At 48.3% G+C, this 25,235-nt stretch overlaps 1 protein-coding gene across 1 annotated transcript in view; it reads left to right on the top strand.

Annotated features, from left to right (window-relative positions):
* The first annotated feature begins 22,401 nt into the window (after window positions 1–22,401).
* The window catches only part of AR (androgen receptor), a 39,587-nt gene continuing 36,753 nt past the window's right edge, over window positions 22,402–25,235 (top strand). The window contains exon 1 of the mRNA XM_042029217.1: window positions 22,402–23,537. Coding sequence (XP_041885151.1) covers window positions 22,627–23,537 — 911 coding nt within the window. The 5' untranslated portion in view covers window positions 22,402–22,626. The remainder of the gene's footprint in view (window positions 23,538–25,235) is intronic.

Raw genomic sequence — 25,235 nt, forward strand, 5'->3', positions numbered from 1 at the left:
GAGGATGAGGAGCTGGTTCAAGTTTGTGAAGTACTTTGTCATTCTGGTTGGAAAATCTCTGCAGAAGAGTTGATGCACAAACCAAATGGTTTTTAGAGTTGTACTACCTAAACTCACATGACTTTTGATTTTTTTTCCTGTGTTTATTTCTGTATTTATTGCACATATTTATTGCACATCAAGCTGTATTTAGAAAGTCTGATGTAATCACACTCATGATTGTGAGATGTGATATTTTCCTGGTGCTTCGTTTTATTATCCTTTGCAGACAGCAGAAAGAAATGCCAGCTCAGTCCTGGCTTTAGAACAAGTTTTGCTTTTGTTTTCAGTCAAACTAACATTTTCCTTCACTTAATGTTCTCTTTTCCCAGCCTTAAGAAGAAATCAATAAAAGTTAGTTGTCAAGGCTTCTTTCCATCCATAAGGAATTCCAGGAAGCTCTCCTATGATACCTTGGGGTGGTGCTGGTTCTGGTATTTTTCTTTCAAGAATTAAAATCTTTTCCAACTTGACTATATAAAGGATTGTCTGAGTGCAGCTTTGAGTGCTCATGGAAACATACTGCCAGGCAGGAACAGACCACTGGAACTCAGCTCCAGGCCCAGGACCTGGAGAACTGCAGTCATGTGGCATAGCTGGGATACTTCCATTAATGTGTTTAGGAGTCATTCAGTAAATTTTATCCCTGATTTACAGCTTGACCAAGGAAGACTGTGGAGAAACTTCATGAGAAGTTTTAACTCTGGTGAATGCTTGGAAAATAATTAGAGCATATGCTGGGACCTTGCAGTTCTCAGGCTTTTGGATTTGCTATTCATGTGAAGACTTGTCCAATACTTGGTGAGCACCTTGAGCTTTGATATTTTTGCCAGAAAAATCCCAGTAAAGGAATTCCTTTCTCTGCAGTGCTTGTCAGCTCTCTGACAGGTAATGTTCTGCCCATTCTTCTTGTCTATCTCGGAACAACCCCAAGGTGGTGATTCAGCAGTGTGTAAGATGGGAAGTTTCCTTAGACAGCCGGAGCTCTTTGCAGGTTCCAGTGAATATCCAGATCCTCGCCAAGGGCACAGTTTGCTGTTGGTACTTCTCCAGTCACTTCAGTGCTGGTTTTGATTGATTACTGCTTGCAGCCCAGAAAAAGGAGAGATTGCAATTGCCAAACAGAGTTCATTAACTTAAAAGCACAAGTTGATGAATCAAAGCTACACACAATAACTTTTTCCTAATGGTCCAAATATCTTAAAACTCAAATTCCCTTTCATCATAGAACTTCTCTACCAACACTTTCCCAAGCCAATGATTGAACTCCCTCCATGGAAAGCAGTACAGCTGACATGATCCATCTCACTGCCACAATTAATCAGCCACGGATCTGTCATTCCAGAGGTTCAAGGAGGAGGTTATTAATTAATTTTTTCTGTACTTTGCCTGAGATTATCCTAGGTGATTTTGGCCATCTTTCCAGCCTCCAGTTTTCCAAACTGACAAAAATCTTGGAGATAGATGGGTGTTGTTATCTCCTGTTTCACTCCAACATGGTTTTGATGCCAGCACTGTTTCTTGCTTTGCAGCGGAGTGAATATTCAGTCTTGCTGATTTTCTTTATATTATAAAGGCCATAGTATCTCCAAGGATGGAGCTTCCACAGCCTCTTATGGCAAGTTGTTCCAGTGTTTGATTATCCTTAAAGTAAAAGAGCTTTTACTTAGGTATAAATGTACATCAGATACAAGCTTACACCTTCTCTCCATGTCCAGTCATGGAGGACAAGATGGAGACAAATGAGCAGCACTTCTCCCTTATCCCTTATCCCTGTGCTGTGGCCCAGACACCAGGCAGCTGCTCTCTTATTCTGCTTATTAGCCTGCCACTGCCACTGCCACTAACCCTAGAGACAAGATGTCAGCAGACATTTCACCAGACATGAGGCAGAAAACAAGCAGAGGAGTACTGAACTTCTCAAGTCTTTGAAATTAGGAAATATAGAAGCAGTTAAAAAACACCAACAGCCCAAAGACAAGATGTATGGGCTTGCAGGCTTGCCACAGCACTGTGATCATTTAAACAGCTTTATTTATTACCAGCATCTTGGAAGGAAAGACAAACATGTAAGCCAGAGGATGATTAAAGAGTGAGCTGGGGATGTTTAGACTCCTTAGAATACATTTGAGTAATGAACAGCATTTATCATGTCTGTTTAAAGGCAAGCTAATAAGGACAAAGGGTAAATCTTCACCAACAATTAACTGTGGGTTCTGGGTTGTGTTTGTGCCTGTGTCACCCAGCTCTCTATACTTGCTTGCCAGAACAAGTACTTTCCAATCCTGTGATTTCTGCTCAAGGCAGGAGGTAGATCTACACTCAGCTGTTGTCCACAGCTGCAGACTGTCAATACACACAGTGCTGGCAAACACAGATAGTTCTTCCCAAGAAAAACTTACTCCAAGCTAAATTCACTACTCTCATACCTTCTTATCTTCTGCCAGCATCAGTTCTCTCCCAAATTCCAACCTCAACTGCCGCTCTGCCTACCTGGGGTTTAACTGTTTGTACATCCCTGTGGTGCATTAAACGCTTCTTTCCCTCCAAGTCCAGATGGGGTTTGCAGATCCAGACTGGTTCCTTCTTTTCAGCATCCCCGGGGGCTTTCACTGTGCTGCCTGAGGAGCCGGAGCTGGGACAGTATGTGAAGGAACACAGTATGACTCTTGTTTCTGGTGACAGCTGCCCCAGCAGCCCCACTGCCTCCTTGTTTGCAAAGAGTGCTCAGAACTGGGCATGGCTTGGTTGGAGAGCACAGGAAGAGAGTGTCCAGTATAGCTCTGCTGAAAGTCAAGGGACACAAACTAGAGGTGTGATGACGCACAAGATATGTCCTTACTGTGCAGGATCAATACTCCACCTCAGTCCACTTCAATTTCCTCACTAAATCCTTCCCTGAGAGGAAACAGTTCATAATGCTGTGTCGTTTTGCACAGAGGGACCTGTGTCATCGTGCACAACCTGCCCGGTGTTGTTGAGGTCTGTGGCAATAACACACACTCACACATAATTATTTTTGTCATGAGATCTCAAAGATAACTGAGATTAGTTACCAGTGCTGGCTATGTTCAGCCATTAAGAGCGATGTCTTTACCTACATCTGAGTGGGTTTTGACAAATGCTCTCACTCACCACAGAAGTTAGAAGTTGTCAAGGCCAGAAATAAATTATGTTGATGTGCAAACTCCTCTGCAGAGAAGTCACAGCTCACCATGTAACATGCAAACAATAAAATGGTTTCTATAACCTGCTGCCTACCTGGGAGAGATGAAGCCATGAAGCCACCTGTACACGGTACCAGCCACTGTCAGCTCTAGGGGAACATCACTCATGTTTCTACATTGCTTCACAACCTCTTTTATGTCTCAGTGTTGGTGAAGCTCTTGAAAAAAATCCTTCAGTTCACATTTTAAAATCAATGTGTAATTTCTGAGCTGTGTCAGCTGTCACCAGACAGTGCAGCTGCTGCAGAACACATGGAGGTGGTGTTTCTTAGAAAGGGTCAGAGCCACAGAATTTGCAATTGGACTCCTCCGGAGTTCAAGTCAAGGGCTTCCTTGGTTCTCAATATGGATTAGTTCAGAGGTGTGTGAGTTCAGTTTCCATTTGAGGCTCTGTGAACGATGTCCCGCATAATCTCCTCAGCAGGATTTGCTGTATGTGCTTAGGCAGCAGCAAATATTTCCCTATCGGAATTTCTGGATTTGTTTTCACTGTTCAAACTTTGATCTACTTCTCCAACTCTGGCCATCTGTTTTCCTTTCTCTCCCTCTTTTCCTTTGACTTGCACTATTACCTACTGAATTTACAGCCTGTTTATGTTGGTCATCAGCCTCAGAACCTGTCCAGGGCTCCCATCCTCTAAGCACTTGGATGAATCACTCTTCTTTGCAAGATTATATCTGTTGTCAGTGTTCCAAAATAACAACCAAACTCTAAAGTTTTACTCACCCTGTTGAATTTAGTGGCCATTTTGCAGTGACTGCAACCCAGACAAATTGCAGTATTTACATATTTATTTATTTGACTTCATTCCTGACCTTGGGATGGATATTTTCTGCTGTTTCTTTCAGAAGTTTAAGTGGGAATCCAGTACAAAATTAGAATCTGGATTCCATATACATCATTTCCCCGACCACACTAGTATTTTTCAATTAAGGGTCTGACCAGAAAGGTCTTCTGTTTGCCTCTGTAATTGCATGTACCTCACAGGACCCTGGAGAACTGTGTTCTGACTCCTGACAGGAGAGCATGGAGTACATGACCTTGGTACCTTGCTTTTTTGGTCAGCATTTGAATTCCAGTGCTGGGTCAGGCATCTGAGGATCAAAAACCTGAGGTTTTTGTCTTCAGAGCATCTATGTGATACAGAAGTAATGATGCTGCACTGGTGGAGGGAGTAGAAGGCCTGCTTGACCTGCACTGTATTGTCAAACATCTCTTTCCTACTGTTGGTTTGTCACATGTGCCTTCTATAAGAATTCATGAGTGTGTCACCAGCTCTGAGCTTAGCAAAACTGCTGGACAGCAGAGAGTTTTAGAAATGCTCCAAAGTCAAAAGGATTTTGGAACATACTGCCTTTGCAAAGGAACATGGCCTTAAACTTGCATTCACTTAATTTCTTAAGCAAAAAGACAACAGAGGAAGGAGAAAAAAAAATCCATAATCACATATTTGTGTAGCATATGTGGCCCACTCCTGCCTGGTTTGACAGGGGAAAAGAGGCATTGGCTGGAATTCACTCCGGAGTCAGACAACATGAAATAGGAAACATGGACTCATTTTTAACAGCAAAGTGATTAAACCCTGGAACAGACATCCCAACAAAGAACCAGTCTTTCATTCTTGGTGCCACATTCTCACTAGGTTTCTTTCTGGACCATGGGTTGAACTTGACAATGTAAGGTCTTTCCTCAAATATGATTTGTTGAGCTCAATAGGATATATAGAATATCCCTTAAAGATTAGGATTTTATGGTTTATCATTATGAGAGCAGAATATTCAGAGTCCCAATATTTCACATTACTTAATTCAATATTAGCACTTTCTTGTTTCTTGCAGGTGGACAACTACATTTGCAGAAGCTTGGGCATAACTGGAGAGGGAAACAAGTTCCTGGAGCAGGCTGGAGGCCCTTTGGGTGTTTGGGGAGCTGTGAGAGAGGACAGGAGTTCTCACAGGGTTCTGTCTCCTGCAGAGGCTGCTGGGGTCAGTTGGGACCAGCTCACTTACAGTTCTCTTCCCTTGATGTAGGTAGAAGAAACCATGTGTCTGGAGAAGAATGAGCATTCAAATATCTGATAAATTACTCCTGGCACCGTCAGCTCCTGCCAAAGCATGACAGGAGCTGCTCAGCTCTTCACTCTTATTTCCAATTTCTGCTGAGGGCATCTCAGAACATTTCCCTGCCAATCCTGTTTTCATCCCAATTATTATGAGCTCCACAGTTGATTGAACTGCAGTTAGAGTTGATCTAAGACTATATTTAAACAGCAGTGACATTTCTGCATAGGGTCCTGACTTAGAGAAGTAAATTAGTCTCAGGTCTGTGTGCAACCACCTGGCTGGGTCAGAGAGAAGGCTCGTGTGCCCGAGTCCATCATCCTTGGTAGAACTTACATTGGGGCTGACCGAAGCTGCTGCTGTACCAAGCCATCCCTGGGGGTAATCTCTGTCTGTGCTCACTCTCTGTTCTCCCTGAGGTCCATGAAGCTGAAATCCAACTTCTTTTGAGATCCTGAAGGAATACCAAATTTTCAAGGGAAATTCAGATCCTATAAGAAAATGAACATCTAAGAAGGGTTAGGGTTAACACATACATGTGACATATTAAGGTCTGTGATGTGTGTAGTGTGTGTAGTATGTGCTGCTTTCTCCTGCTTACATTGGCTGTTGGGAATTAGACCAGGGATTAAGGAAGGGTGTAAAGGCTGGAAATCCTGCTCAGGAGAGAGCCTGTCAGGAGATTACCATTCTTGGAGTGTTCCCTTGTACAGTATCCATGGAGGCATCCCCAGCACTCACATGCATCTCTCACCATCAGCTGCTCCTTCTCTTGTTTATTTCCATAAAATAGTCTTTCTCGCTCCTTCGCTCCCTGTTACTGCCTCATGGCCTTGCAGTGACTGCGGGCTGCCTTGACAGAAATCTCTGGCTGGAATGATGTGCTTTGCCAAGGTTGTCTTTATTTAGACAAGGTTTCTGCTTTCTGAATTCTCTTGTGGGAATGGAGGGATCATAAAGCCACTGCTGCCCCCCACAAGTGGTGTTCGGGGGAAACGACCTTTGATATTCCTACCTTGTTTAGCATCTCCTCTCAGCTTTTTACAGGGAAAGCAGGAACTTCTGAATAATTGAGCAATGTAGTAGACAATAAGGATTTTTCTGCTTTGAATATAAGCATGTCTACCACATGTCTATCCCTGCTACCAAGATAGTCAGGGCAGTGGCTATCTCAGAAATCCCAAGTCACTCCTTCCCAGAGCACTTGCAAAGAAACTGTGGGTTGGGTTTTTCCTCCCTTCACGGTGCACCAGAACACAGCAGACTGCAACACAGATAGTGTGGCATTGAGTGGGGTGTTGTGTTAGTGTTCGAGGAGAGCCTCACCCAGATCAGCCCTCCCCAGGCACTGTACCTGCAGACAGCATTTATCCAGAAGAGCTGGCACTCAGGCACGGGAAAGGTCACGAACTGGAGATTAGGGAGCAACAGAAAGCAGATTTTCCCAGGCCAGTGACAGAGCCCAGAACAGAGTTATGGTTCCTGTTAAACTAACAACCTTTTCTAAATTTATATTAATTGGGCATAATATATTGACCTGGGTTCAAAATAAGAAAACTCTGTACATATTGATAACATTTTCATGCTGGGTGTCAAGCCTAGCACAAGAATCTGAGATATGAACCAAAGTGTACATAACAGAACACTTGTTTATTTTAACTGGAAACAGAACTCAGAATTGTGATCCTGCCCCTCAGTGTGAGCTGTGCAAACTGATGAGCCTGGGCAGGAGAAGGGTCTGAGCACAGGTATCGAGTTCCTTTCCCCACACAGAGGGATTTGGATGAATATTTCATCAGTTCAGAAAGGTCCTGATGAATCAGGATGTTTAAAAATACCAGTTACTGTGAAAGAGGTCAACATCTACTTAGAGTACAGTAGATTTCATGGGCTCTCAACCAGGGAAAATCAGGCATTGCGCCTTGTTTGGGTGCTGTGACAGTCCCCTCTGGTTCACCAAGTCTTCCTTTCAGGGAGGTGGGAAATGGCAGACTCAGACATAGCAGATGGATTTGGTCAGAAAAGGATTTAAATCAGCCTAAAAAGCGTTGCCAATGATGCTGCCAATTTCAGATTTTTATGTGCTCGAGAGAGATATTTTGCGATAGACAATTCCTAACTCTGGAGCAGGATCTGAACAATGGGAATGAGAACTGCTGCGTCACCACGCCCTGGTGAAATGTCTGTACTCTTGCACCTTGCTGAGGTGGAATTTGTGAATATCCCTGGCAGAATCAGCTTTCCTCCCATGCTGATGTGATTTATGAGACACAAATTCATCCCAGGCAATCCATAAATGTGAGTGTGCACATCACTGAGGGACAAAGTTACAGCTGTACAGTCACAATACCTCCCAGAGCTGGGACTCCCCTGAAATAGATAGTTTTCTCAACTGCATGCACAAGTTGAGGTACAAGAGCTGTTTTTACCATTAGCTTTGCTGTGACTTAGTGGTTGGACTGATTATGTGCGTGACTTTGCTTTTAAATGCTCCTAAATTGAGGCTTGTGACATGCTGGGTGATTATTTACTGAGGGCTGACTAGACTTTGGGATATGACTCAGTGTCTCCTTATCTTTTATTCTACTCTAGAACCAGCCCCACTTAGAGTGAACCTTGGACTTGTTTGAAAACTTGAAATATTTGAATGTCTAAACGATTGAAACAGTTCAATCCTACTGCATAGACATGGCTGGAAGCTCTGCTGAAAGAGGAAGCTTGCTTTCAGAATCCTGATTCATCCCTGTGGGTGTGGCCCTTGAGGACAGGGTTTACTGGTGAACATGGTGGTGATGCTGGATTGATGGTTGGGCTTCATGGTCTTAAAGATCTTTTCCAGTCTGAACAATTCCATGATTTTGTGATTCAGCATGAGATTGTCCATTCTCTGTTCTAACAACACTGACTTCAGTGTGTGTGCCCTGTTTCCAAACACACTGTGATTACTGGACCTGAAAATTGCTCTTCTAAATCTAGAACTACATTTGGTGATAGCTATGCAAAAAATGATTCCTGATAAATTTGTTGGCAGTTAAGTCCAGCAAATTCCATGCAGATGGATTCAGTACAAACAGCCTGCACAGCTGTGAGCCTGTAAGTGTGGAGGGAGGGAGAGAAGGAGCCCCTGTGCCCTGGCAGGATGGTTGGAGAATGTTCCTTGCTAATGAGAAGCACTCTATCCCAGGTGCTCTCATATCTCTGCATTCCAGGTGCTTTCCTTACTTCTGTTCTTCAGTGCTGACTGGACCATACTGGGCACATCCCTGTGGTAGGTGAGACTGCTGGGGACAGGGACGAGCTGTTTGGGTGCCAGTAATGTGCAAGTTGGCTGAAGTACCAAATCCATCAACCCAGCACTGACCTCAGCACAGGGAAATCAGGCTGCTTTAGCTGACTGAAAAGAATGCAGAGGTGAACAGGGGTTGTGGGAGCTCCCAGGGGCACCCTTTGGGTTTGATGAGGGGCAGCTTTGTGAAAGGCCAAGGTGAGGGTGATGTTTGGAGATAGGAAGGAGCTGAAGCACATTCAGCCTGAGATGGGGCTGGCTAGAGTGAGTCACCTGCCAGGAACACTGCAGCCATCCCAGCACACGCTGACAGAGCCTGGGGCTGGCCTAGGCACTACGGGAGGACTGGGGCAAGGCCATGCCTGTCTAATGAGAGCTCAGAACTGACCAGCATCAGTAAGAAATGCTTTGCTTGATGCTAGAAATACCAATGAAAAACTTCCCATCCATTAGTGTCAGACAGAAAAGATCCCAATCACAGCATGGTAAGGGACAGGTACAGTGGGCAGCTCTGGTAATGCGGATTTGCTGCACCAAAAAGTCTCTTTAGAAAATCCAGGTCTCACTGAGAAACGTCCAGAGTGGATAAAAACTAAAAATACTGAAAATGGAAAGCAGTAATTGCTAACCACTCTGTTATTCATTACCCTCCCTCCATGCAAATACTCATTGCTTCCTCTATTCAGTTGGATCCTTGAGCAGAATTTCAGTTGCATCTGTTAGTTTTTTAAGCATAAAAAATAGTTTTAAACCTTTTTTAAGTGTCTGAATGGAGTGTTGTGGTTTACACACATACGCAGCAGTTTCTGCATTTACACCACAAAGGAATCAGAAGGCGGACAGGGAAATGAGCTGGAATAACAAGAGCTGATATCCTTGCTGTCTGCTGGATGCCGGCCAAAAAGCTGAAGCCACCCACCGCAGACTGTGAGGTATGAGAATTGTTGCTGCTGCAGCAGCACTGGGGAGGCCGAGCGCGCCTGAGCTCCCCCCGCTGCTCTGCCTCTGTCTGTCTGCCAGGGTCACTCACTCCAATCCCAGCCAAAATACTGGCAGGCAATAGATGCTTAATGCAGATCCTGCAGTCTAACGAGGGGAAAGTTCCACCTCTCTCAGCTACCTTCTGGCTAGGACGAATCCTCATTTGACTGGAAACTTCCTTTGGATGTGTGAGTTTGGCTGTGGGCAGGACTAACTGATGCAGCCCAAGGAGCTGAGGCACTGCAGAATTGAAAATCAAACAGCATCTGTGTCGATATCTGAAGTGCTGCCAGTGGTGCTGGTTCTGCTGAGTGACATCTCACCTCAGTGCAAGTGTGTGCTCCAGGCAGGACAGTGATGGCACTTGCCTTATTCCGCTATTACTGGCTTTATGACTGATATACTTGCAATTATTTCCTGGCCTGGGGGCATCAAGCCTGGAAGAGAGGACCACATCACTGCTTAGGTACTAACCTTGCTGGTTATATGTAAAAGAGAACAGCTCCCACTGTTCCTGCTGATTTCTTTTCCTAGAAATGAAGGCAAAATTCGCAGAGAAAACAAACTGGGTTGATAGTCTCAAGGACAGGAGCACAGCTGAGTTCACGCGGCCCAGGATTCTGGCCCTGGTTCCACTGCTGTTCAGGAACTCTCTTCAGTGACAACTGAATAAACCTCAGACTCCTCCTGATCTATTTCCTGCTGCTTTGGCCCATTCTCCATTTTTTAAATGGTCCAAATGACTCCTAAGTTGCATTATATGTCTTTTGTTATTTTACTTTGCTGCAATTACAATCTCTTATTGCCACAGATTCCCTGAGCTCAGGGGTCTCTGGGAGCTGCTCTGACAGCTCCCACAGGCTCAGTGATGCCTGCTTGTCCTTGGGAACATGCAGTCAGTGATTTGGCTGCTGAATTAAAACCCTCATGCACTGATTTGCTTTTTTTTTACTGTTTTGGGTACAAAGTGGAAACTTTGGGTTTATTTTGGAATGTGCTTTTTAAACTTGACTGAAAAGCTGTAGCATTCTGATTATCTATTAAATTAAAATCTGTGTTTTTCTAAAGAAGAGGCAGAGGTATGAAGGAGGAAAACAAAAGAGCACTCTCAAGTTATTCCCTGTGTGAGAATGAATCAACTCCAACTATTGCATAGCACAAGATCCTGTCTTTAAAAAGTTTCTGAAATAAACTGCTATTTGGACAAGGATTTTCAGTGCATCATCTGAATTTCTTACTACAAAAGAAAAAAAAGTGAAGAAAAAAACCTTTGTTGGAGGGATGAATTCTCTGTGTTGCAGTGTACTGTAGCTCTGCCCTAAACACTGCCCTCCCTGATGAGCAGTTGCACATTGGTGGCCTGAATTTGAGACAGTTCTAGAACTAGAATTGCCTTTGCCATAAGACCCCCTCTCTAAGGTGCCTGGAAATACCAGCTCTTTACAAATGCATCTCATTTCATAGAATCTCAGAATCGCTGAGGCTGGAAAAGACTTCCAAGATCATCAAGTCCAACCTGTGACCGATCCCCACCTTGGCACCAGACCAGAGCACTGAGTGCCATGTCCAGGCATTCCTTGGATACCTCCAGGGATGAGGACTCCACCATCTCCCTGGAAAGCCCTTTCCAATACTTGACAGCCCTTTCTGTGAAGAAATTCTTGCTGAAATTCACCTGATTTTCTAACTTTTGTGTAGCACTATTGGGCTCTAGTCCTTCTCCTCCATAAATGCAACAGGTGTCATGGGGTTGGGTGTTGTGGCAAAGCTTCACAAACACCCCAGGCCTCCATGGAAATGAAGAGGGAGGAGAAGAGAAGGGCAGAGAGAGGTAAATTACCAGCAGACAAAAATGAGAACCATGGAGGATTGCAAGTTTACTGAAAAACCTAAAAAGGTCTGGAGAAGGTAGAGGTGTGGGTGTGGACGTGTGCTGGCAGTGCTGGGGCAGGACAGCCTGTGAAGCTTCTGTGTGAGGGGGCTGCTCCCTCCCCTCACAGCCCAGCAGCACACCCAGCGTTCAGTCTGGAGATTGTGGTCTCAGTCTATCCACACTCACTCCAAGAGCCAACACCTGGGCTGACAGATCATGTATCCTTCTAGCGAGGAGAGAGTTCCCCAGATGATAGATCATTCACAGGCTTCATTTTGTGCCTGCTTCACAGGGTAGAACATGCTCCCTCTATATTCTTCAGGGTACTGGCATCGATCTCCATCACAGCAGTCCCAGAAGAATGAAAATGCAATCACACTAGTGCTGGAGAGAGTTACAGCCCAGGGCCTGGAAGCTTAGCAGTGGCAGTTTAATAGACCTGCCATAAATGAACAGCAAGACAAAAACAATGTGCCGTGGGAACCATAAATATGTGATTATGAAATAACAGACCAGGATTCCCAAAGTGCTAACAACCTCCTGGCATTCCATTTAATAACTATAAATCTGCCATGGCTTGAGTTAAGTGATTTCCCCTCAGCGTATTAAACTCATTGTTTACAGGGAAAGTAATTACTGTGACTTTTAGTGCAAATAGGAGATGCCCAGTCCAGGGCATGTAAAATTGGACATGGACATCTCACACTAAGCTGAAAGGCTCCCTCTGACATTTGGGGAAAACTCCCTGAACTGTTCTTAGGCAGGAGGACCTGTCTGTACCTATCCCTGCACATACCTGCAGCCTTTCCCGACATTGGGGGGACAGGAAGGGGTTAAAGCCTGCCGGTGGTCGCTGATGGGATGGACTGCAATGTGCAATATGCAATGTGTCAGTTGCAAACCGAATGGGGAGGTTTCTGTGGGAGCAGCAAGGTCAGATCCCAGCAACAGGAGCTAAGGATTTCTGAGTTTAACCTCGATTCTGACATTGGCTGAATTATGAGTTTGGAGAAACCAGACAACTTCAGCATGGATAGATGGAGGATCAGAAAGCTCACCCACCTTACAAGGATGCTTGGCAGGTTAATTAGGGTGTATTTCCTAGTGCTCTGCATGTGAAAGGTGCCAGGACATACACCTGATAACATTTACAAACAGCCACAGATAAACTGAGAAAGTTTTAAAATATTTGCTGCAAATTCAGTGGGAGCAACAGAAATGTTTCACATACAAGAAAGGAATGGGAATGGTGTAGAAAACCAACTAAATACCATCTCTCAGGCCATGAGGCTGTCGAGGAGTGACAGCCTTGACTCACTTCCACCACAGACAGCGAGAATTCCTAAAGGTGACTGGCAGTTACCAAATGGACTCCCAGGGGCACTGGGCAGCCACTGCCCAATACTGGGATCTGGATTGAAACTGAGCAGTAGGGAGTGACCTTAATTATGCCTCAGGGAGGAGTGAAAAATGAAAATAAGATTGACATCAGTCTAGTGGTCCTCGGAAATAGTCACTGAATAGATGTTTGGATGAGAAGAAAAACTGGATAATGAAAGTAACTTTAGACATAGTGGCACAGGATGGATATTGGAGTCACAGAGTCTCATAGAGAATGAGAAACTCCTCGGCTGGTTTATGCAAATGCTTCCTGGAATTCTTCTGAAACAAGAGGTTGCTCAGATCCTATCAGGTTCCTAAGTTGTGATCCTTGATGGAGATCAGAGGGTGGAGGAAACATATGAGTCCTGTCCTTTTCCCTTTCCCATGTACCTCATACTCAGATTCCTATTCTCCATCAATGCAAGGTGACTGCAGTGGTTTAAAGAGTGTGCACCTGCCTGGGACCATGCTGAGAGTCCTTCTCACCAAGAACTGGGTCTCTGCAGCAGCAGAGGAGGGTCCAGCAGACTCTGTACCTCCCACAGGTGAGTTGTAATTATGACAAAACACTAGAGGGAATCAGAGACCATTCTGGTTTACCTTGGACCTTCTCTCTACCTGTGTGCCTTAAGAGGCATCATTCTTGCTTTATACCCAACTCCTAATTATGATTAACCTTAATATGCCCCTTTGCCATTCCAAATACTTCCTTCCTATGAGATCAGTTCAAATGTGACTTTTTGAACCCTCTCTTTCAAGGAACCCAACAGACCCAACAGACAAGTTTAGGGGTGTTCCTGTTGAACACAGTCTGCAAAAATGTATCTCACCTTATTTCCTCACCATGCGGCTGTGAGCTGCTCCCACCCCTGGGGACTGGGAGATGGATGAGCAAGAAATGCCATGGAATGCCCTCCAGTTCCAGCAGTGGCAGAAGCAGAGGTGATCCGACGAGTGAAAGAATAAACAAACATATAAAGCAGCACTGAACAAAGCTGAGGCATGGGAAAGGGCTGTGGACAGAGGCAGAAGGGCTGGCCCACTCAGAGGGACAGATTCACAGAAGGAATTCTGTCTTTCATGCCAGGGGCCTTACACAGAGGAAAAGGAGTTTTCTTTCTCCTTGAAAAACAGCTTTTCCAATATAGCAGCCCACTAACCATCGTAAGGAAAGGGAGAGATGACATAAAAGGTGATTCTTTCCTCAACATCTTTTACTTTATTTACCATTATGTAGTAGCCTGTGCAGCTCTTGGGACTCCATTTTCCTCTCAAAATTTACAATTTCTTCCAAAAGCAGTCAGGTCCCACCCTTAAAAGTGACTGGAAGCATTCCATGTAACTGATTGCATGCAAAACCTTCTTTCGTGGCTGAGGAGAAGACAGAGCTGGATAAGAAGTTGTATTTCACTTTGCCAAATTAGTCAACACAACAAAGGCAGCAATCAGTAAACACAAGGCAGGACCTGGCACCTTCTTGCAGACAGACAGGCAGATGAGGCAGCACAGAGACAGCATGTCCCAGTTACCCAACGGGCAGCTCACATGGGTTTGCACTTATTATTGAGGTCCGGGACAAGAGCAGCTAATCCGTTGAAAAGACCCTTCCTCTGCAGAGAAAAAGACAAATTGGAAATACAGTCAATTGGCCCACTCCATACCTCTGAGACACACTGCAGCTTTTCAATGGAATTTTAAATATTTGCTCTTTTACTGGTAAAAACAACAGATTCTGTTTTTCTGAATTCTTAAATCTTTTTTCCTAGAGGATTACAAATAAGACTCCAACCTTCTCTGCAGCAGTGCAACACAGTCTGATCTCTCCTTCTTTGAATCAGTTCTGGGATTCCTCACGCCTTGTTAAATTCCACCAAAAACTACAGATAGTTTGGATTCTACATTTACATCAGGGCCTAAAAGATTGTGGATGCTCAAGGACATGCAGAAATCCCACTCTCAGATCCCCTCCCTGGCCTCTGTGGCCTTTCTGCATTTTGGTTACACTGGGGTGTGAAACAGCCAATTCACATTTCCTTGCTGTTTGTCTCGTGGCTTATTGACCCAATGCTCAGTGTGTTTGTGTTCCGTGTCTAACAGAATTATTTACATAAAAACCAGACCCATTCTTGTTTGTTCAAATCAGTTTCTCATTGCATTGTTGTTCTATGACAACTGAGTTCCAGTGCTGGAGGATCTTCCAAGTCCCGTTGGACATGGCATGAGATGATGGATGTCTGTGGCTGGGGACAAAGGTATCTGCCACATGTGAGCACAGGGACAGCAGCTGGGCTGCTGGCACCAGGAGAGCTCTTCAGGACTCACTGGTCTTATAAGAACCACAAAGGCATTGAGGCACTGGGCAGGGTGGATGCCAGGCTAGCCCTGGGGATCTGTCAGGATTGCGAAACCTGATGGCACAGAAATGGCATTTCTAGTCTCTGCTTCAAAATAGGGCTAGATATCAGAGGGATGGGACCCTTGGGGGCAAGACTGGACAACAAAATACAAATACGCACAGGAAGTGCAGACCTTAATAGGGAGCTACATAATAACAAGAAAAATGTTCTCCCTTATTTTTCTGTTAGTAAAGCTGCCAGTTTCTTGATGTTTCAGAAAAATGAGACATCTGCTGATGATTTACAACTGCAGAGACTTCCCAAGGAAATGTGCAACAGTTTATGAAAGTACCCAGAGAACATCACATGAGAAACAATGATGAGTTCTACAAAGGAGGCTTTGGGCAATATGGTTCCAGCTACAAATTTAAATTTGTAAAGTCAATAAATGTTGGTTGTTGTCTGAGAAAGGCCCAGACCAACACTCAGATTGGTAGCTTGGTCTGGTCTCTGGTCAGTGCCCCGAAGTGTCAGAGAAGGGCTGCAACCATTGGTGTAGCCTCTGTTCCCAGTATGGGAGCAGACTGAGGTGTCTGTGTCTGTGTGCACACCCTCGTGTGTGCACCAGTGTGTGCTGCTGAGGCTGGAGTTGGAGCAGCAAAGACAAAGCCTTATTAAGGAATAAACACCCCATATCATTGCCCTTGGCAGCAGCATTACAGAAATTACACCTCTGCCCAAGGTGCAGAGAGCTGGGAGTCTCTGTGGCCTCTTTATGCCAAGATTTACTGCCCTGGAATGATGTCACTAGCAGGTCTTTATACTATAAGTCAAAAATTTTCAACACTAATTGAAAGGCAGCAGGAGATAAATCACTGAAAACCTGTTCCACCAGCAGGTTACTTGTGTGCTGCAGGAGAACACGTGGGGAACACAAACACATATGGCCTCTCTGGGTTCTCTGTAAATTATTCTCACCTCTGTGTTGCAGCTGTCCTGGTGACTTCAGACTCCTGTGCTTGAGGGTTTCTTTATTTTGATTCACTGGAGGCACTTTGGAGACACTACACTACCCATATTTGTGACTTTTCTTCCAGGTCATCTAAGTGAGGCATGCATCTCTACTGTCTCTTTTGGGGATGCACTATTCTAGATTTTCCTTTAATTTATTAACCAACCACGCTTCCTCCTTATACCAGAGGGGCAGGGAAGTGCTTCAGAAAGTGAAAGAAGCAGTGAACACCAGCCAGGCCTGGATTTACCTCTCCAGGGGTGAGCCCAAGGACACCCCTGATCCACCTTACATGTTATCCCAGGATGCTGTGCAGTCTGCAGTGTGGGATGCAATGGCAGCATCTCAGGACTTGCCTCTGAGTGCCCCAGGGTGTGTGTTATGCAGCAAAGGACCGCATATAGAGGAGAACAGGAGAGATGGACACTCTCCCTTTCAGAAGCTTGCTTGGCTCTACAGGCAACAAGAAGTGCTTGTCACACCAGCCCATGCCACACTCTGCAGGAAGAGCTCCACGCTCTTCCTCCCTCATGCTCTTCCTTCCTCATGAAGGGAGGCAACAAGCTCAGAGTCAGTAGGTGGGGAGAATGTAGACAGAACTCAAGGTACAAGAATAACGACTTTAAAGGGCATGGGAGGTTTTCCTGATGAAAGAATGGACACCTCAGTATCCAAGTACCGGTAAAAATACACCTATGAAGTAAATGATGCAGTCTTTCACCTCTAGGACATTGCATCAGAGTTTTTGTGAGCTGTGCTGTAAAAACATGAAAGAGGTGTGTTGTTTTATTGAAGTTTCCAATGGGCAATTTCCCTCCCACAGCAGCTCTTACATTTGATCAACACAACCTCATCCTCTCAGTCACTCTCAGCTGAGCCCTGAGACACTTTCCCTCTCTGATATTCTTTAGATGTGTTACAGGGCCTTTAAACAGCAGTGTTGGAAATTGGAACATACAGTGACCTCTGAGCTGTGCTGGGGAAGAGCTGTGCCTGCTGAGCTGGAACAAAGATCAGCAGCATTAGAAATTGCAGATAAAGGAAAACATTCTGATGCTTCTTGAGATCCTCACAGTATTCAAATTCACAGCAGTAACCAAACATCAACTCCACATTGAAGCTTGAATGAGTCCTGGCCTGCTGAAGGCAGCCCAAAGTGCCCACGGGCTTCAATGAAGTCATTGAACCTCCATCAGCCTCTGGCATCTCACTTTAGGTGGGCATACCTGCCAAGCAATGGAAGTGGGCTTATCCCAGTCTTCTTCCAGCTGCAGGCTGGGAAAATGGATCTCCAGTGTTGTTGCCTTGGACAAGATTTCATATTGGAACTCAGAAGTCACAAACTTGTGTATCACTTCCCTGGCTCCTGAGAAACTTCAAACTCTGCCCAAAAGGCAATTGTGTAAGACATGGGAAGTGGTACAAATGTGTGTTTCATTAGGAGTGAAGATTTGTGATGTTCTCAGCACTGCAAGGATTGATCAAATGGACCAAGCACCTTAGTCATCTCACTAAGTTGCATGAACAGGCTGTTCTGAAAATTGGCCTCCAAGCTATCAGAGAAAAACATGCTGGTGATTCTGTGGTGACAGGTGACAGGGATGAATTTGGGCAAGGAGAAGAATAACACTTCAGGTGATTGTAACTGTTCCAGAAGTGTTACCTAAGACATCGCTTAGCCCTGTATTTGAAGCAAGATTTGTTCCAAGACATGAACAGAGCCATCTGAGAGGCACTGTGCAGGTCTGCCTCTCTCTGATGCCTCTGGGCTGATGCCAGGCTGATGCCACCCCTGGGCAGGGTCCAGCCAAGGAATCCTGCTGCGAGCCAGGCCTTGGTCAAACTCTTCTTCTCCTGCTTTTTGAGAGGTGACAATGCTCAATCAATCCCTCCTTGCTGACAGAAGGCTTGCAGGGTGACATGACCAGAGCAAGATCCTCCCACTGATCTGTCCCTGAGGGGAGCAGTGAGGAGGCAGATGATTCCTGCCCCAGGGGCACCTGAGCTTTGGGCTTTCTTAAGTAAAAGCAGCATCAGTGTTGGCCACTAATGAGAGGTGCAAGGAAGAGTTAAGCAACCTGTGGCCCTAAATCAGAAAGGTGCAAGCTATGGGAGATGGGAGACATTCTTAATGTTCAGAATTAAAACAGATGAAAGTGAAAACATTGTCTGCACCTTCCTGCAAGGGTAAATTTTAAAGCCTCTTAACTCACTCATGTGAACTCACATATCTGTCTGATGAGACAAGGCAGTTAGCAGTCCCAAATTGACACAAATGGCTAAAATATTTAACATCTCAAGCGAACTGTATTGTTGTGTAGTGCTAGGCAGTCTAAGAATAACAGAGTGGACAGAATAATGAGGAAAAGCTATCAGAGGCAGCATTAATGAGCCTGGTGTTCTACAGGCTCCTGCCTGGTTGCTTCCCACAGGTGGGGGCTGGCGGGAGGGCTGGGCTGGCTGCTTCTCCAGCCCCAATGGGCTCACACCCTGGATCCAGCATCCAGGAGAGTACAAACCAGCCTCTCTTGCCTGCGTGCATGTCGCTTTCCCCTAAATTACCGTGTCTTCCTTGCCGAGTGGCAACTGGGTGAGAGCAGAGACATGGTCCACCCTGCACAGGCACACTGAGGCTCAAAGCACCTCTAGCTCATCCAGCTGCCTCTGCCTCAGCGGGGAGTGGAATATTGCGCTTGTGCTTGTGATTCTTTCTGAATATCTGCCATTATTTGAAATGCTCCACAGAAACAAACTACTCTTTTTCTCATGCAGGCTGCTGCAGCTGGAAAGACCTCCATTAGTTCAGCATTTAGGGGACACTGACAGGGCAGGTGTACCATGGAGAGGTTCACAGCTGTTGACATCTCCTCACAGCTGGGATGGTACAAAAGGAGGAGTGAAATCAGGGTAATTCGGTAAGCGACTGGCTGATGGGTAATGCCTGCAACTATCTTCAAGGAATGGAAGCAGAACTGTCAGACTCTGTGTTACTGGCCTCATTTTACTAAAGATTAATGGTGAAAAATTATTGGTTCTGTTCCTGGCAAGTTTTGTAGGATTGTGATGATAACATTTGAGCTCTCTGTGGCTGTAGATTTGAGCTCTTCGAGATCACCTGGCATTGAATATTTTTTCAGGCGACAAAACAAAGGACCACCTGTTGCTCTTGGGTCTAGAGGGAAATTTTTTAATGGAATGGCCCCTATCTCTCTGACAAATGGTGTTTGCTGAGCAGTCACACAGGACATTCTGAGCCAAAGGATTTTATTAGAAAAAGTTTTTTCTTGGTGTCCATGTTTTTGACAGCACTTTGTAAATAATCGTCTTGGTACTGATCCAGCAAAGCACTTAAGGGAATCCTTAACCTTAAGCACAGGAGTATTTCCTAGATTTCAGTGGGACTATTTATACACTTCAAGACGAAGATGTGTTGATGTGTTTTGCTGGATTAGGTTTCCTCAGCATCTCCCCCTGCCCAAACTGGAGCTCACTCTGCTTCCGATGAGGCCAGGCAAAGTGTCTGTTCTATGACTCACAGTTGAGTCCATCATCCTCATTTTTTTACTTCCTCGTGCATTTAAATTGGCTTTGAACTGAAAGACCAAACTGTTGGTGACACACACAGCTCAGACCTCAGCCTATGGAGAAGGTCTTATCAATACCTGTATGGGATGTTAAATTCACACTTTAATAACCATTAACAGATACAAACTACCTGAATACGTGTTGCTGGGAGAATGGGAAAGTATAACTGAAATTCATATCAAATTCAAGTTGAGAAAAGGACATCTCTAGAACACTCCGTGATGACTTCGGAACCAAGTATAAAGATTAAAATACATAGAGCCTTTAAGCAGAGCATGTGCTGTCGTGCACATATACAGCCAGAAAATCCACTAACATTCCATCAATTTTAAATGAGACATGAGGACCAAGTAAAAAAACTCTTGCAAGATGCCTGTTCAAGAAATAAATTAAAAATATCTACCACAGATCATAAGTCAGAACTGAAGTGTTGGGTCTGCAGGCTGAAGTACACAAACCATTTTGCAGTCTCACTTTCTGCACCTCTGCAGTGATCGACATTCCAAAAACCCCACAGCAACATTCAGACTAGGGGAAAATCTGGGGCCCTGTAGATGCTGCAGCATTGGGGTTCCTCCCACCTGCCATGTGGTCCTGGGAGAGGGGCCCTGGGGTAGGGGCAGGGCCTATGGGGTTTCCCTGTTCCCTGGTCAACCTCGTTCCCCACTGGTTGTTTGTGTTCCCCTGCCTGGGAAGGACCCTCTGGTCCCGTGATTGTTCAGTTCTTGGGCAGGTCGCCGGCCAGGCGGCTGGAAAAACAAACATCTCTGAAAATATCTACCAGAATCAGTCCATGTCCACGGGCTTCATTGTCTGATATACGTGTTGCAAGAATCCCCACTGCAACACTGCAGAGAGAGAAAGGGCAAGGGAACACAAACAGGACCAAAGCCAAAGCTCCAGAGATAGGAGCTGAGGCTCAAACAGGTCCCATCCCAGACAGAAAAGGTGGTTTGAAAGTCAAAAGTCTGAATTGTGCCAAGGTCTTTGCAGGCTGTGGTGTTTCAGGGTGTACTGGCTTAGGATGTTTCCTCCCTGTGGGAATGGTGGGATCAAACAAAGCTCTGGTCAGAACCCATGTCTTGTTTGAGGTGCAGAGGCCCTTGTTCCCGCAGCGATACCATCCTGCAGCTCTAGCCCTCAGCCCTTCTCAATACAGTTCTTGAGGCTGATTGTGAGAATCATCCTCTAGATGTTTTCCAGCGTCTGTATATTTCACTCCAGAGGCCTGTCAACTCTGAGAGGCTGGAACAGCAAAGATGCTGGAACCCACATCCACTTGGCAGAACATATCTTATTGCGTCTCCCTTGGTTTTTACCATCTCAGGTGTTAGCTGAGCTGCCTTCAGTGCTTTAGGGGCTGTGGGACTTGGCATTAGAGCCCATCTTGGTGTTTCACCCACATGCAAGGGTTGAGGAAGTTTCTCCACAAATGCTCACTGGTGGCCAGGGAGAGCTGGGCAGAGTCCTCAGCCCACCACGGCCTGGGGGGTGGCAGCCCCTGCCAGCATCTGTCCTTTGCTGCAGCAGCCAGCAGCAGTGACCCCGTCCCTGCCCGTGCACCAACCCTCCTCCCCCTCCTCCAGCTGCTCTGATCACGCAGGCAGGATGGAGGACATTGCCAAATTTTGCTTGGCTGGACTTCGGTTTTTATTTTTATCTTCTACAGCTTGTAAAAAGGCTTTTAAAAGATGGGATATGTCTCTCTGTTTTCCCCATGGGCTCCGCTTATTTATGGCTTTTTTCCCTTTGTCTTCAAAGGGGCTCCAAGTAACGGGCTTGTTTAAGCTCCCTCGAATGAAAATTATTCCATTCCTAGGTTGCTTGGGGATGGTGCCTCCCAGAAGTTGCTTTAGGATTGTTATCGCAGGACCAGCAAGGGGAGCTCAAGCTTTGTGTACGGTAGGTCCTGCACTAATTTCTCTGCTAGCGAGGTATTTTTCATCCCGGTGCGTGACCCGCGCGGGGATGCCCGCGGGATGGTTCGTGCTTTGGCGGGCGGGGGCTGTGGCACGACGCGGGGCAGTGGGAGGTGGAAGAGGGCGGCCGGTCTTCAGGAAAGAAGCGAACGAAGAGGTGCGGGGGTCGGCTCGAGCCCGGCCGGGGGTGGGGAGCTGCTGAGCGCCGACACGCCAACGCGAAAAGGAGCATTTTTCTGACCAAGTCCGCCCGGCTGCGCCAGCTGTCAGCGGGGGGGAGAGCGGGGGAGCAGCCGAGCCGGGGCGGGGCGGGTGGTCCGCACGGACCCGCTCCATCAGCAGCAGTTGGGAACCGGGACAGCCGCCGCCGCACCCCCATCCCCGCCCCGTCCTGCCCAGCCGGGGCGCGGTGTCCGGGTCGGACGCTCGCCCGGGGGCCGCGGTGACACGCGATGTCCCCAGCGGGCCGGGCCGGGCAGCCTCATCCCTCTCCGATCCGCCCTCTGAGGCGCCAAGCCCGGACACTGCGGCGGGGCTGCGGCTTCGCGTCCGCGCTGCTCCAGGGCCGCCGGTGGGGCCGCGCCGAGCCCGGGGCCAGGCGGGCGCCGCTGCCGCCGCGGCCGTCACAGGGTTAATCTCGGCGGAGCCGCGGCGCGGGGCGGTCTCCCCGCCGCGCCTCCCTCCCCGCGGCCTCCCCCGCCCGCCCCTCGCTCTGCCGCCGCACCTGCCCGCAGCCCGGCCGACAACTTTCCCTGCCTGTTGCGCGCACCGAGCTTCGTGCCCGACGGCCACTGCCATGGGCACCGCGGGGCAGCGCCACGCGTAGGCGGCCCGCGGGGGTCGGCCCGGGAGCGCTGCCAGGGCTCTCCGCCCTCGCCTCGCTCCGCCGCCGCTGCAGCGATCGCTGCCCCGCGCTCGGCGAGCATGGAGGTGCAGCTGGGGGTCGGTCGCGTCTACCCGCGACCGCCGGGCAGGACCTTCCGCGGGGCTTTTCAGAGCTTCTTCCAGAGCGTCTGCGACGCTTTCCAGCCGCGGGAGGAACCGGGCGCCGGGCAGCCGCCGCCAAGCGCGCCCTGCCCGCCGACTCCCCCCCGGCCGCCGCCGGACTCCCCCGCCTGCCTGCCATCCCCGCCCGGCTGCCTGCCGCCCCCTGAGCCCCGTGCCCCCGGTAAGGCGCTGCCGGCCGCCGGCCCCGGCATGGGCTCGTCTTTTCCCTGCGCCGGAGAGCTGAGGGAACTGCTGGGCGAGGCGGGCGCGATGCCGCCGCTGCTGCCGCCGCCCGAGACCGAGCCCGCGGACAAGGAAGACCCGCTGGGCGACAGTGCCCGGCAGCTGTGCCGCGCCGTGTCCGCCTCCATGGGGCTGGCGCTGGAGGCGCTGGAGATGCCGGCCGAGCCGCTGCCCCGCGAGGACTGCATGTTCGCCGTGCCCGCCGGGCCGCCCCGCGCCCCGCGCCCGCCCGTCCGCGACCCCTCGCCCGCCTTCGAGGCCGCTCTGGCCGCCGAGCCGCCCGCCGGGCCGGGGCTGCCCCGCGGCTTCGGCCGCGTCAAGCTGGAGAGCGCGGCGGGGCCGGCGGCGGGCGGCGGCTGGGGTGGCCCGTGCCGCTTCGGGGCCGAGCTGGTCCCACCGGGCCCCGCGCCCCCTTGGCCCACCTTCTTCGCCGAGGAGGGGCAGCTCTACGGGCCGTGCCCCGAGCCGCCCGCCGGGCCGGCCGACTGCCCTGCCGATGCTTGGTACCCACCGGGCCGGGCGCCTTTCGCCGCCTCCGCCGCCGGCATCAAGAGCGAGCTGGAGCCCTGGGTCGAGGGCTACGCCGGCGCTTACGGCGATCTCCGGTGAGTACCCGCGTCCCGCAGCCCACCGGCATGCGCACGTTGCACTGTGCTTCCCGCCGGCATCCTGCATCCCACCTCCCTCCAGCACCGGCATCCTGTGCCCGCACCCCTCATGCCACCTTCTGCACCTCGCAGCCCACCGGCACTCCGCGCTCCCCCAGCCGCCCCGCCGCCTGCCGCAGCTGCCCCGCGCTCACCACGGGTCCAACCCCGCTATGTCCTGGCTGTTCCCGCCTTGGTGTACCTCTCCGCTGCAGAACCTTCCCTTTTGCCGGGATGCTGACATTTGGGACTGACTAGGCGAGATCGTGCCAGGAATACCGCGGTGCACGCCCGGTGTCCCCGCCGTCCCGTGAGGTCGTTGTGTTTATGTCGTTTCCTCACGCATCTGTTATCCCGCTTTCCCGGCCGCTGGGAGCGGGCGAGATCGGGACGCTGTGCCGCGAAGCACGGACGGATCTTGACATCGAGTTAAAATCCTCCTGGCAACTTGTCCCGCCGAGAACTGCCTGCCGGGAATGCACTGTGCAGAGCAGGGAACCCCGAACGTAGTGGAAGAGAAACATCACCTGTGCTTCAGGGCTATTTTAAGTACAGGTAGAAAATGCGTTTTAAAGTAGAGCTAGAACAGGTTTTGGGAATGCACCAGGGGAGGGGAGATTCGTTTGAGAAGTAGGATTCAATCAAAAATAATTTTGATTAACCTCAAAGAAGATGAGCCATCTCTGTAAAATAGCTGTACAGCATCTAAACCAATGGGCACCTGCATGCTCACCTGTCACAGAAAAACGTGGCCAAGCTGATGGAAATGGGAGGGAGAATGGGCTGTCCAAGGGATTTTCTGCTGGCTCAGAAGCAGCCCCATCCAAGAGTATGTGAGACCTTAGCTGGGGTTTGCATCGTGGGAGTCCTGCATCCACACACTCACTCCGTGATGCTTGGGATGCTGGGAGCAAAGGCTGAAATGAACAATTAGATTTTACCTCTAAATTAGCACTGGGTGAGTGTACTGCCTCTGGGCTTGTTTGTGTTTTAAATGCTTACAGCTTCATTTGGGTATTGGGGCAAATTCCACCCACACAGTGATTTACTGGGGGATTGTACAGAGATGTCAAGGGCTTGGCAAAAGAAAAAAGAATAAAAGTAGTGACAGGTCAGAAAGAGTGCAGCTGTGAGCATCATCCAGCTGTGAGCTTTGTACGTGGCAAAGCTCCGAATGTGCCTCTGGAGTCTGGGTAAATCTCTGCTGGAATCAGTGCAGAGGGGGCAGGGAGGAATCGAGTTGGAAAAGTTCAGCGTTCAGATGCTGGTGATGGTGGTGCAGGTTTATTCCGTGTGGCTGTTCTGCCTGCAGAGCCTGTGCAGTGGGATCCTGCACAGACAGGGAATGTTGCACTGAGGAGAGCAGGTGTGGACTCCCATGGAGGTCTGCAGGCAGTCTTGGGGGCTGGACTAGGCAGCAGCAGGTACATTTTGCCCGAGTCTTGCCTTAGAAATAAACGACATTTCCCTCATTCCTGGTGGGAAGTGCTGTATAGTCCTCTTCCTTGCAGCTCTGTTTGATGTGCTGTGCCTGTTTCCCCTGGCAGACTTCTGTGGGATCAGCAGGGTCGGAGCTGGCACAGCAACCTTTACACCACCAGTATCTTGTCCTTTGAGCTCCAAGGCTTGTACAGCGCTACCCTGCTGCTGCAGAGG

This window comes from Corvus kubaryi, unplaced genomic scaffold (genome assembly GCF_017639235.1).
Source record: "Corvus kubaryi isolate FWS band 111438036 unplaced genomic scaffold, C.kubaryi_AGA036_p1.0 37322, whole genome shotgun sequence".
Taxonomy (NCBI): domain Eukaryota; kingdom Metazoa; phylum Chordata; class Aves; order Passeriformes; family Corvidae; genus Corvus; species Corvus kubaryi.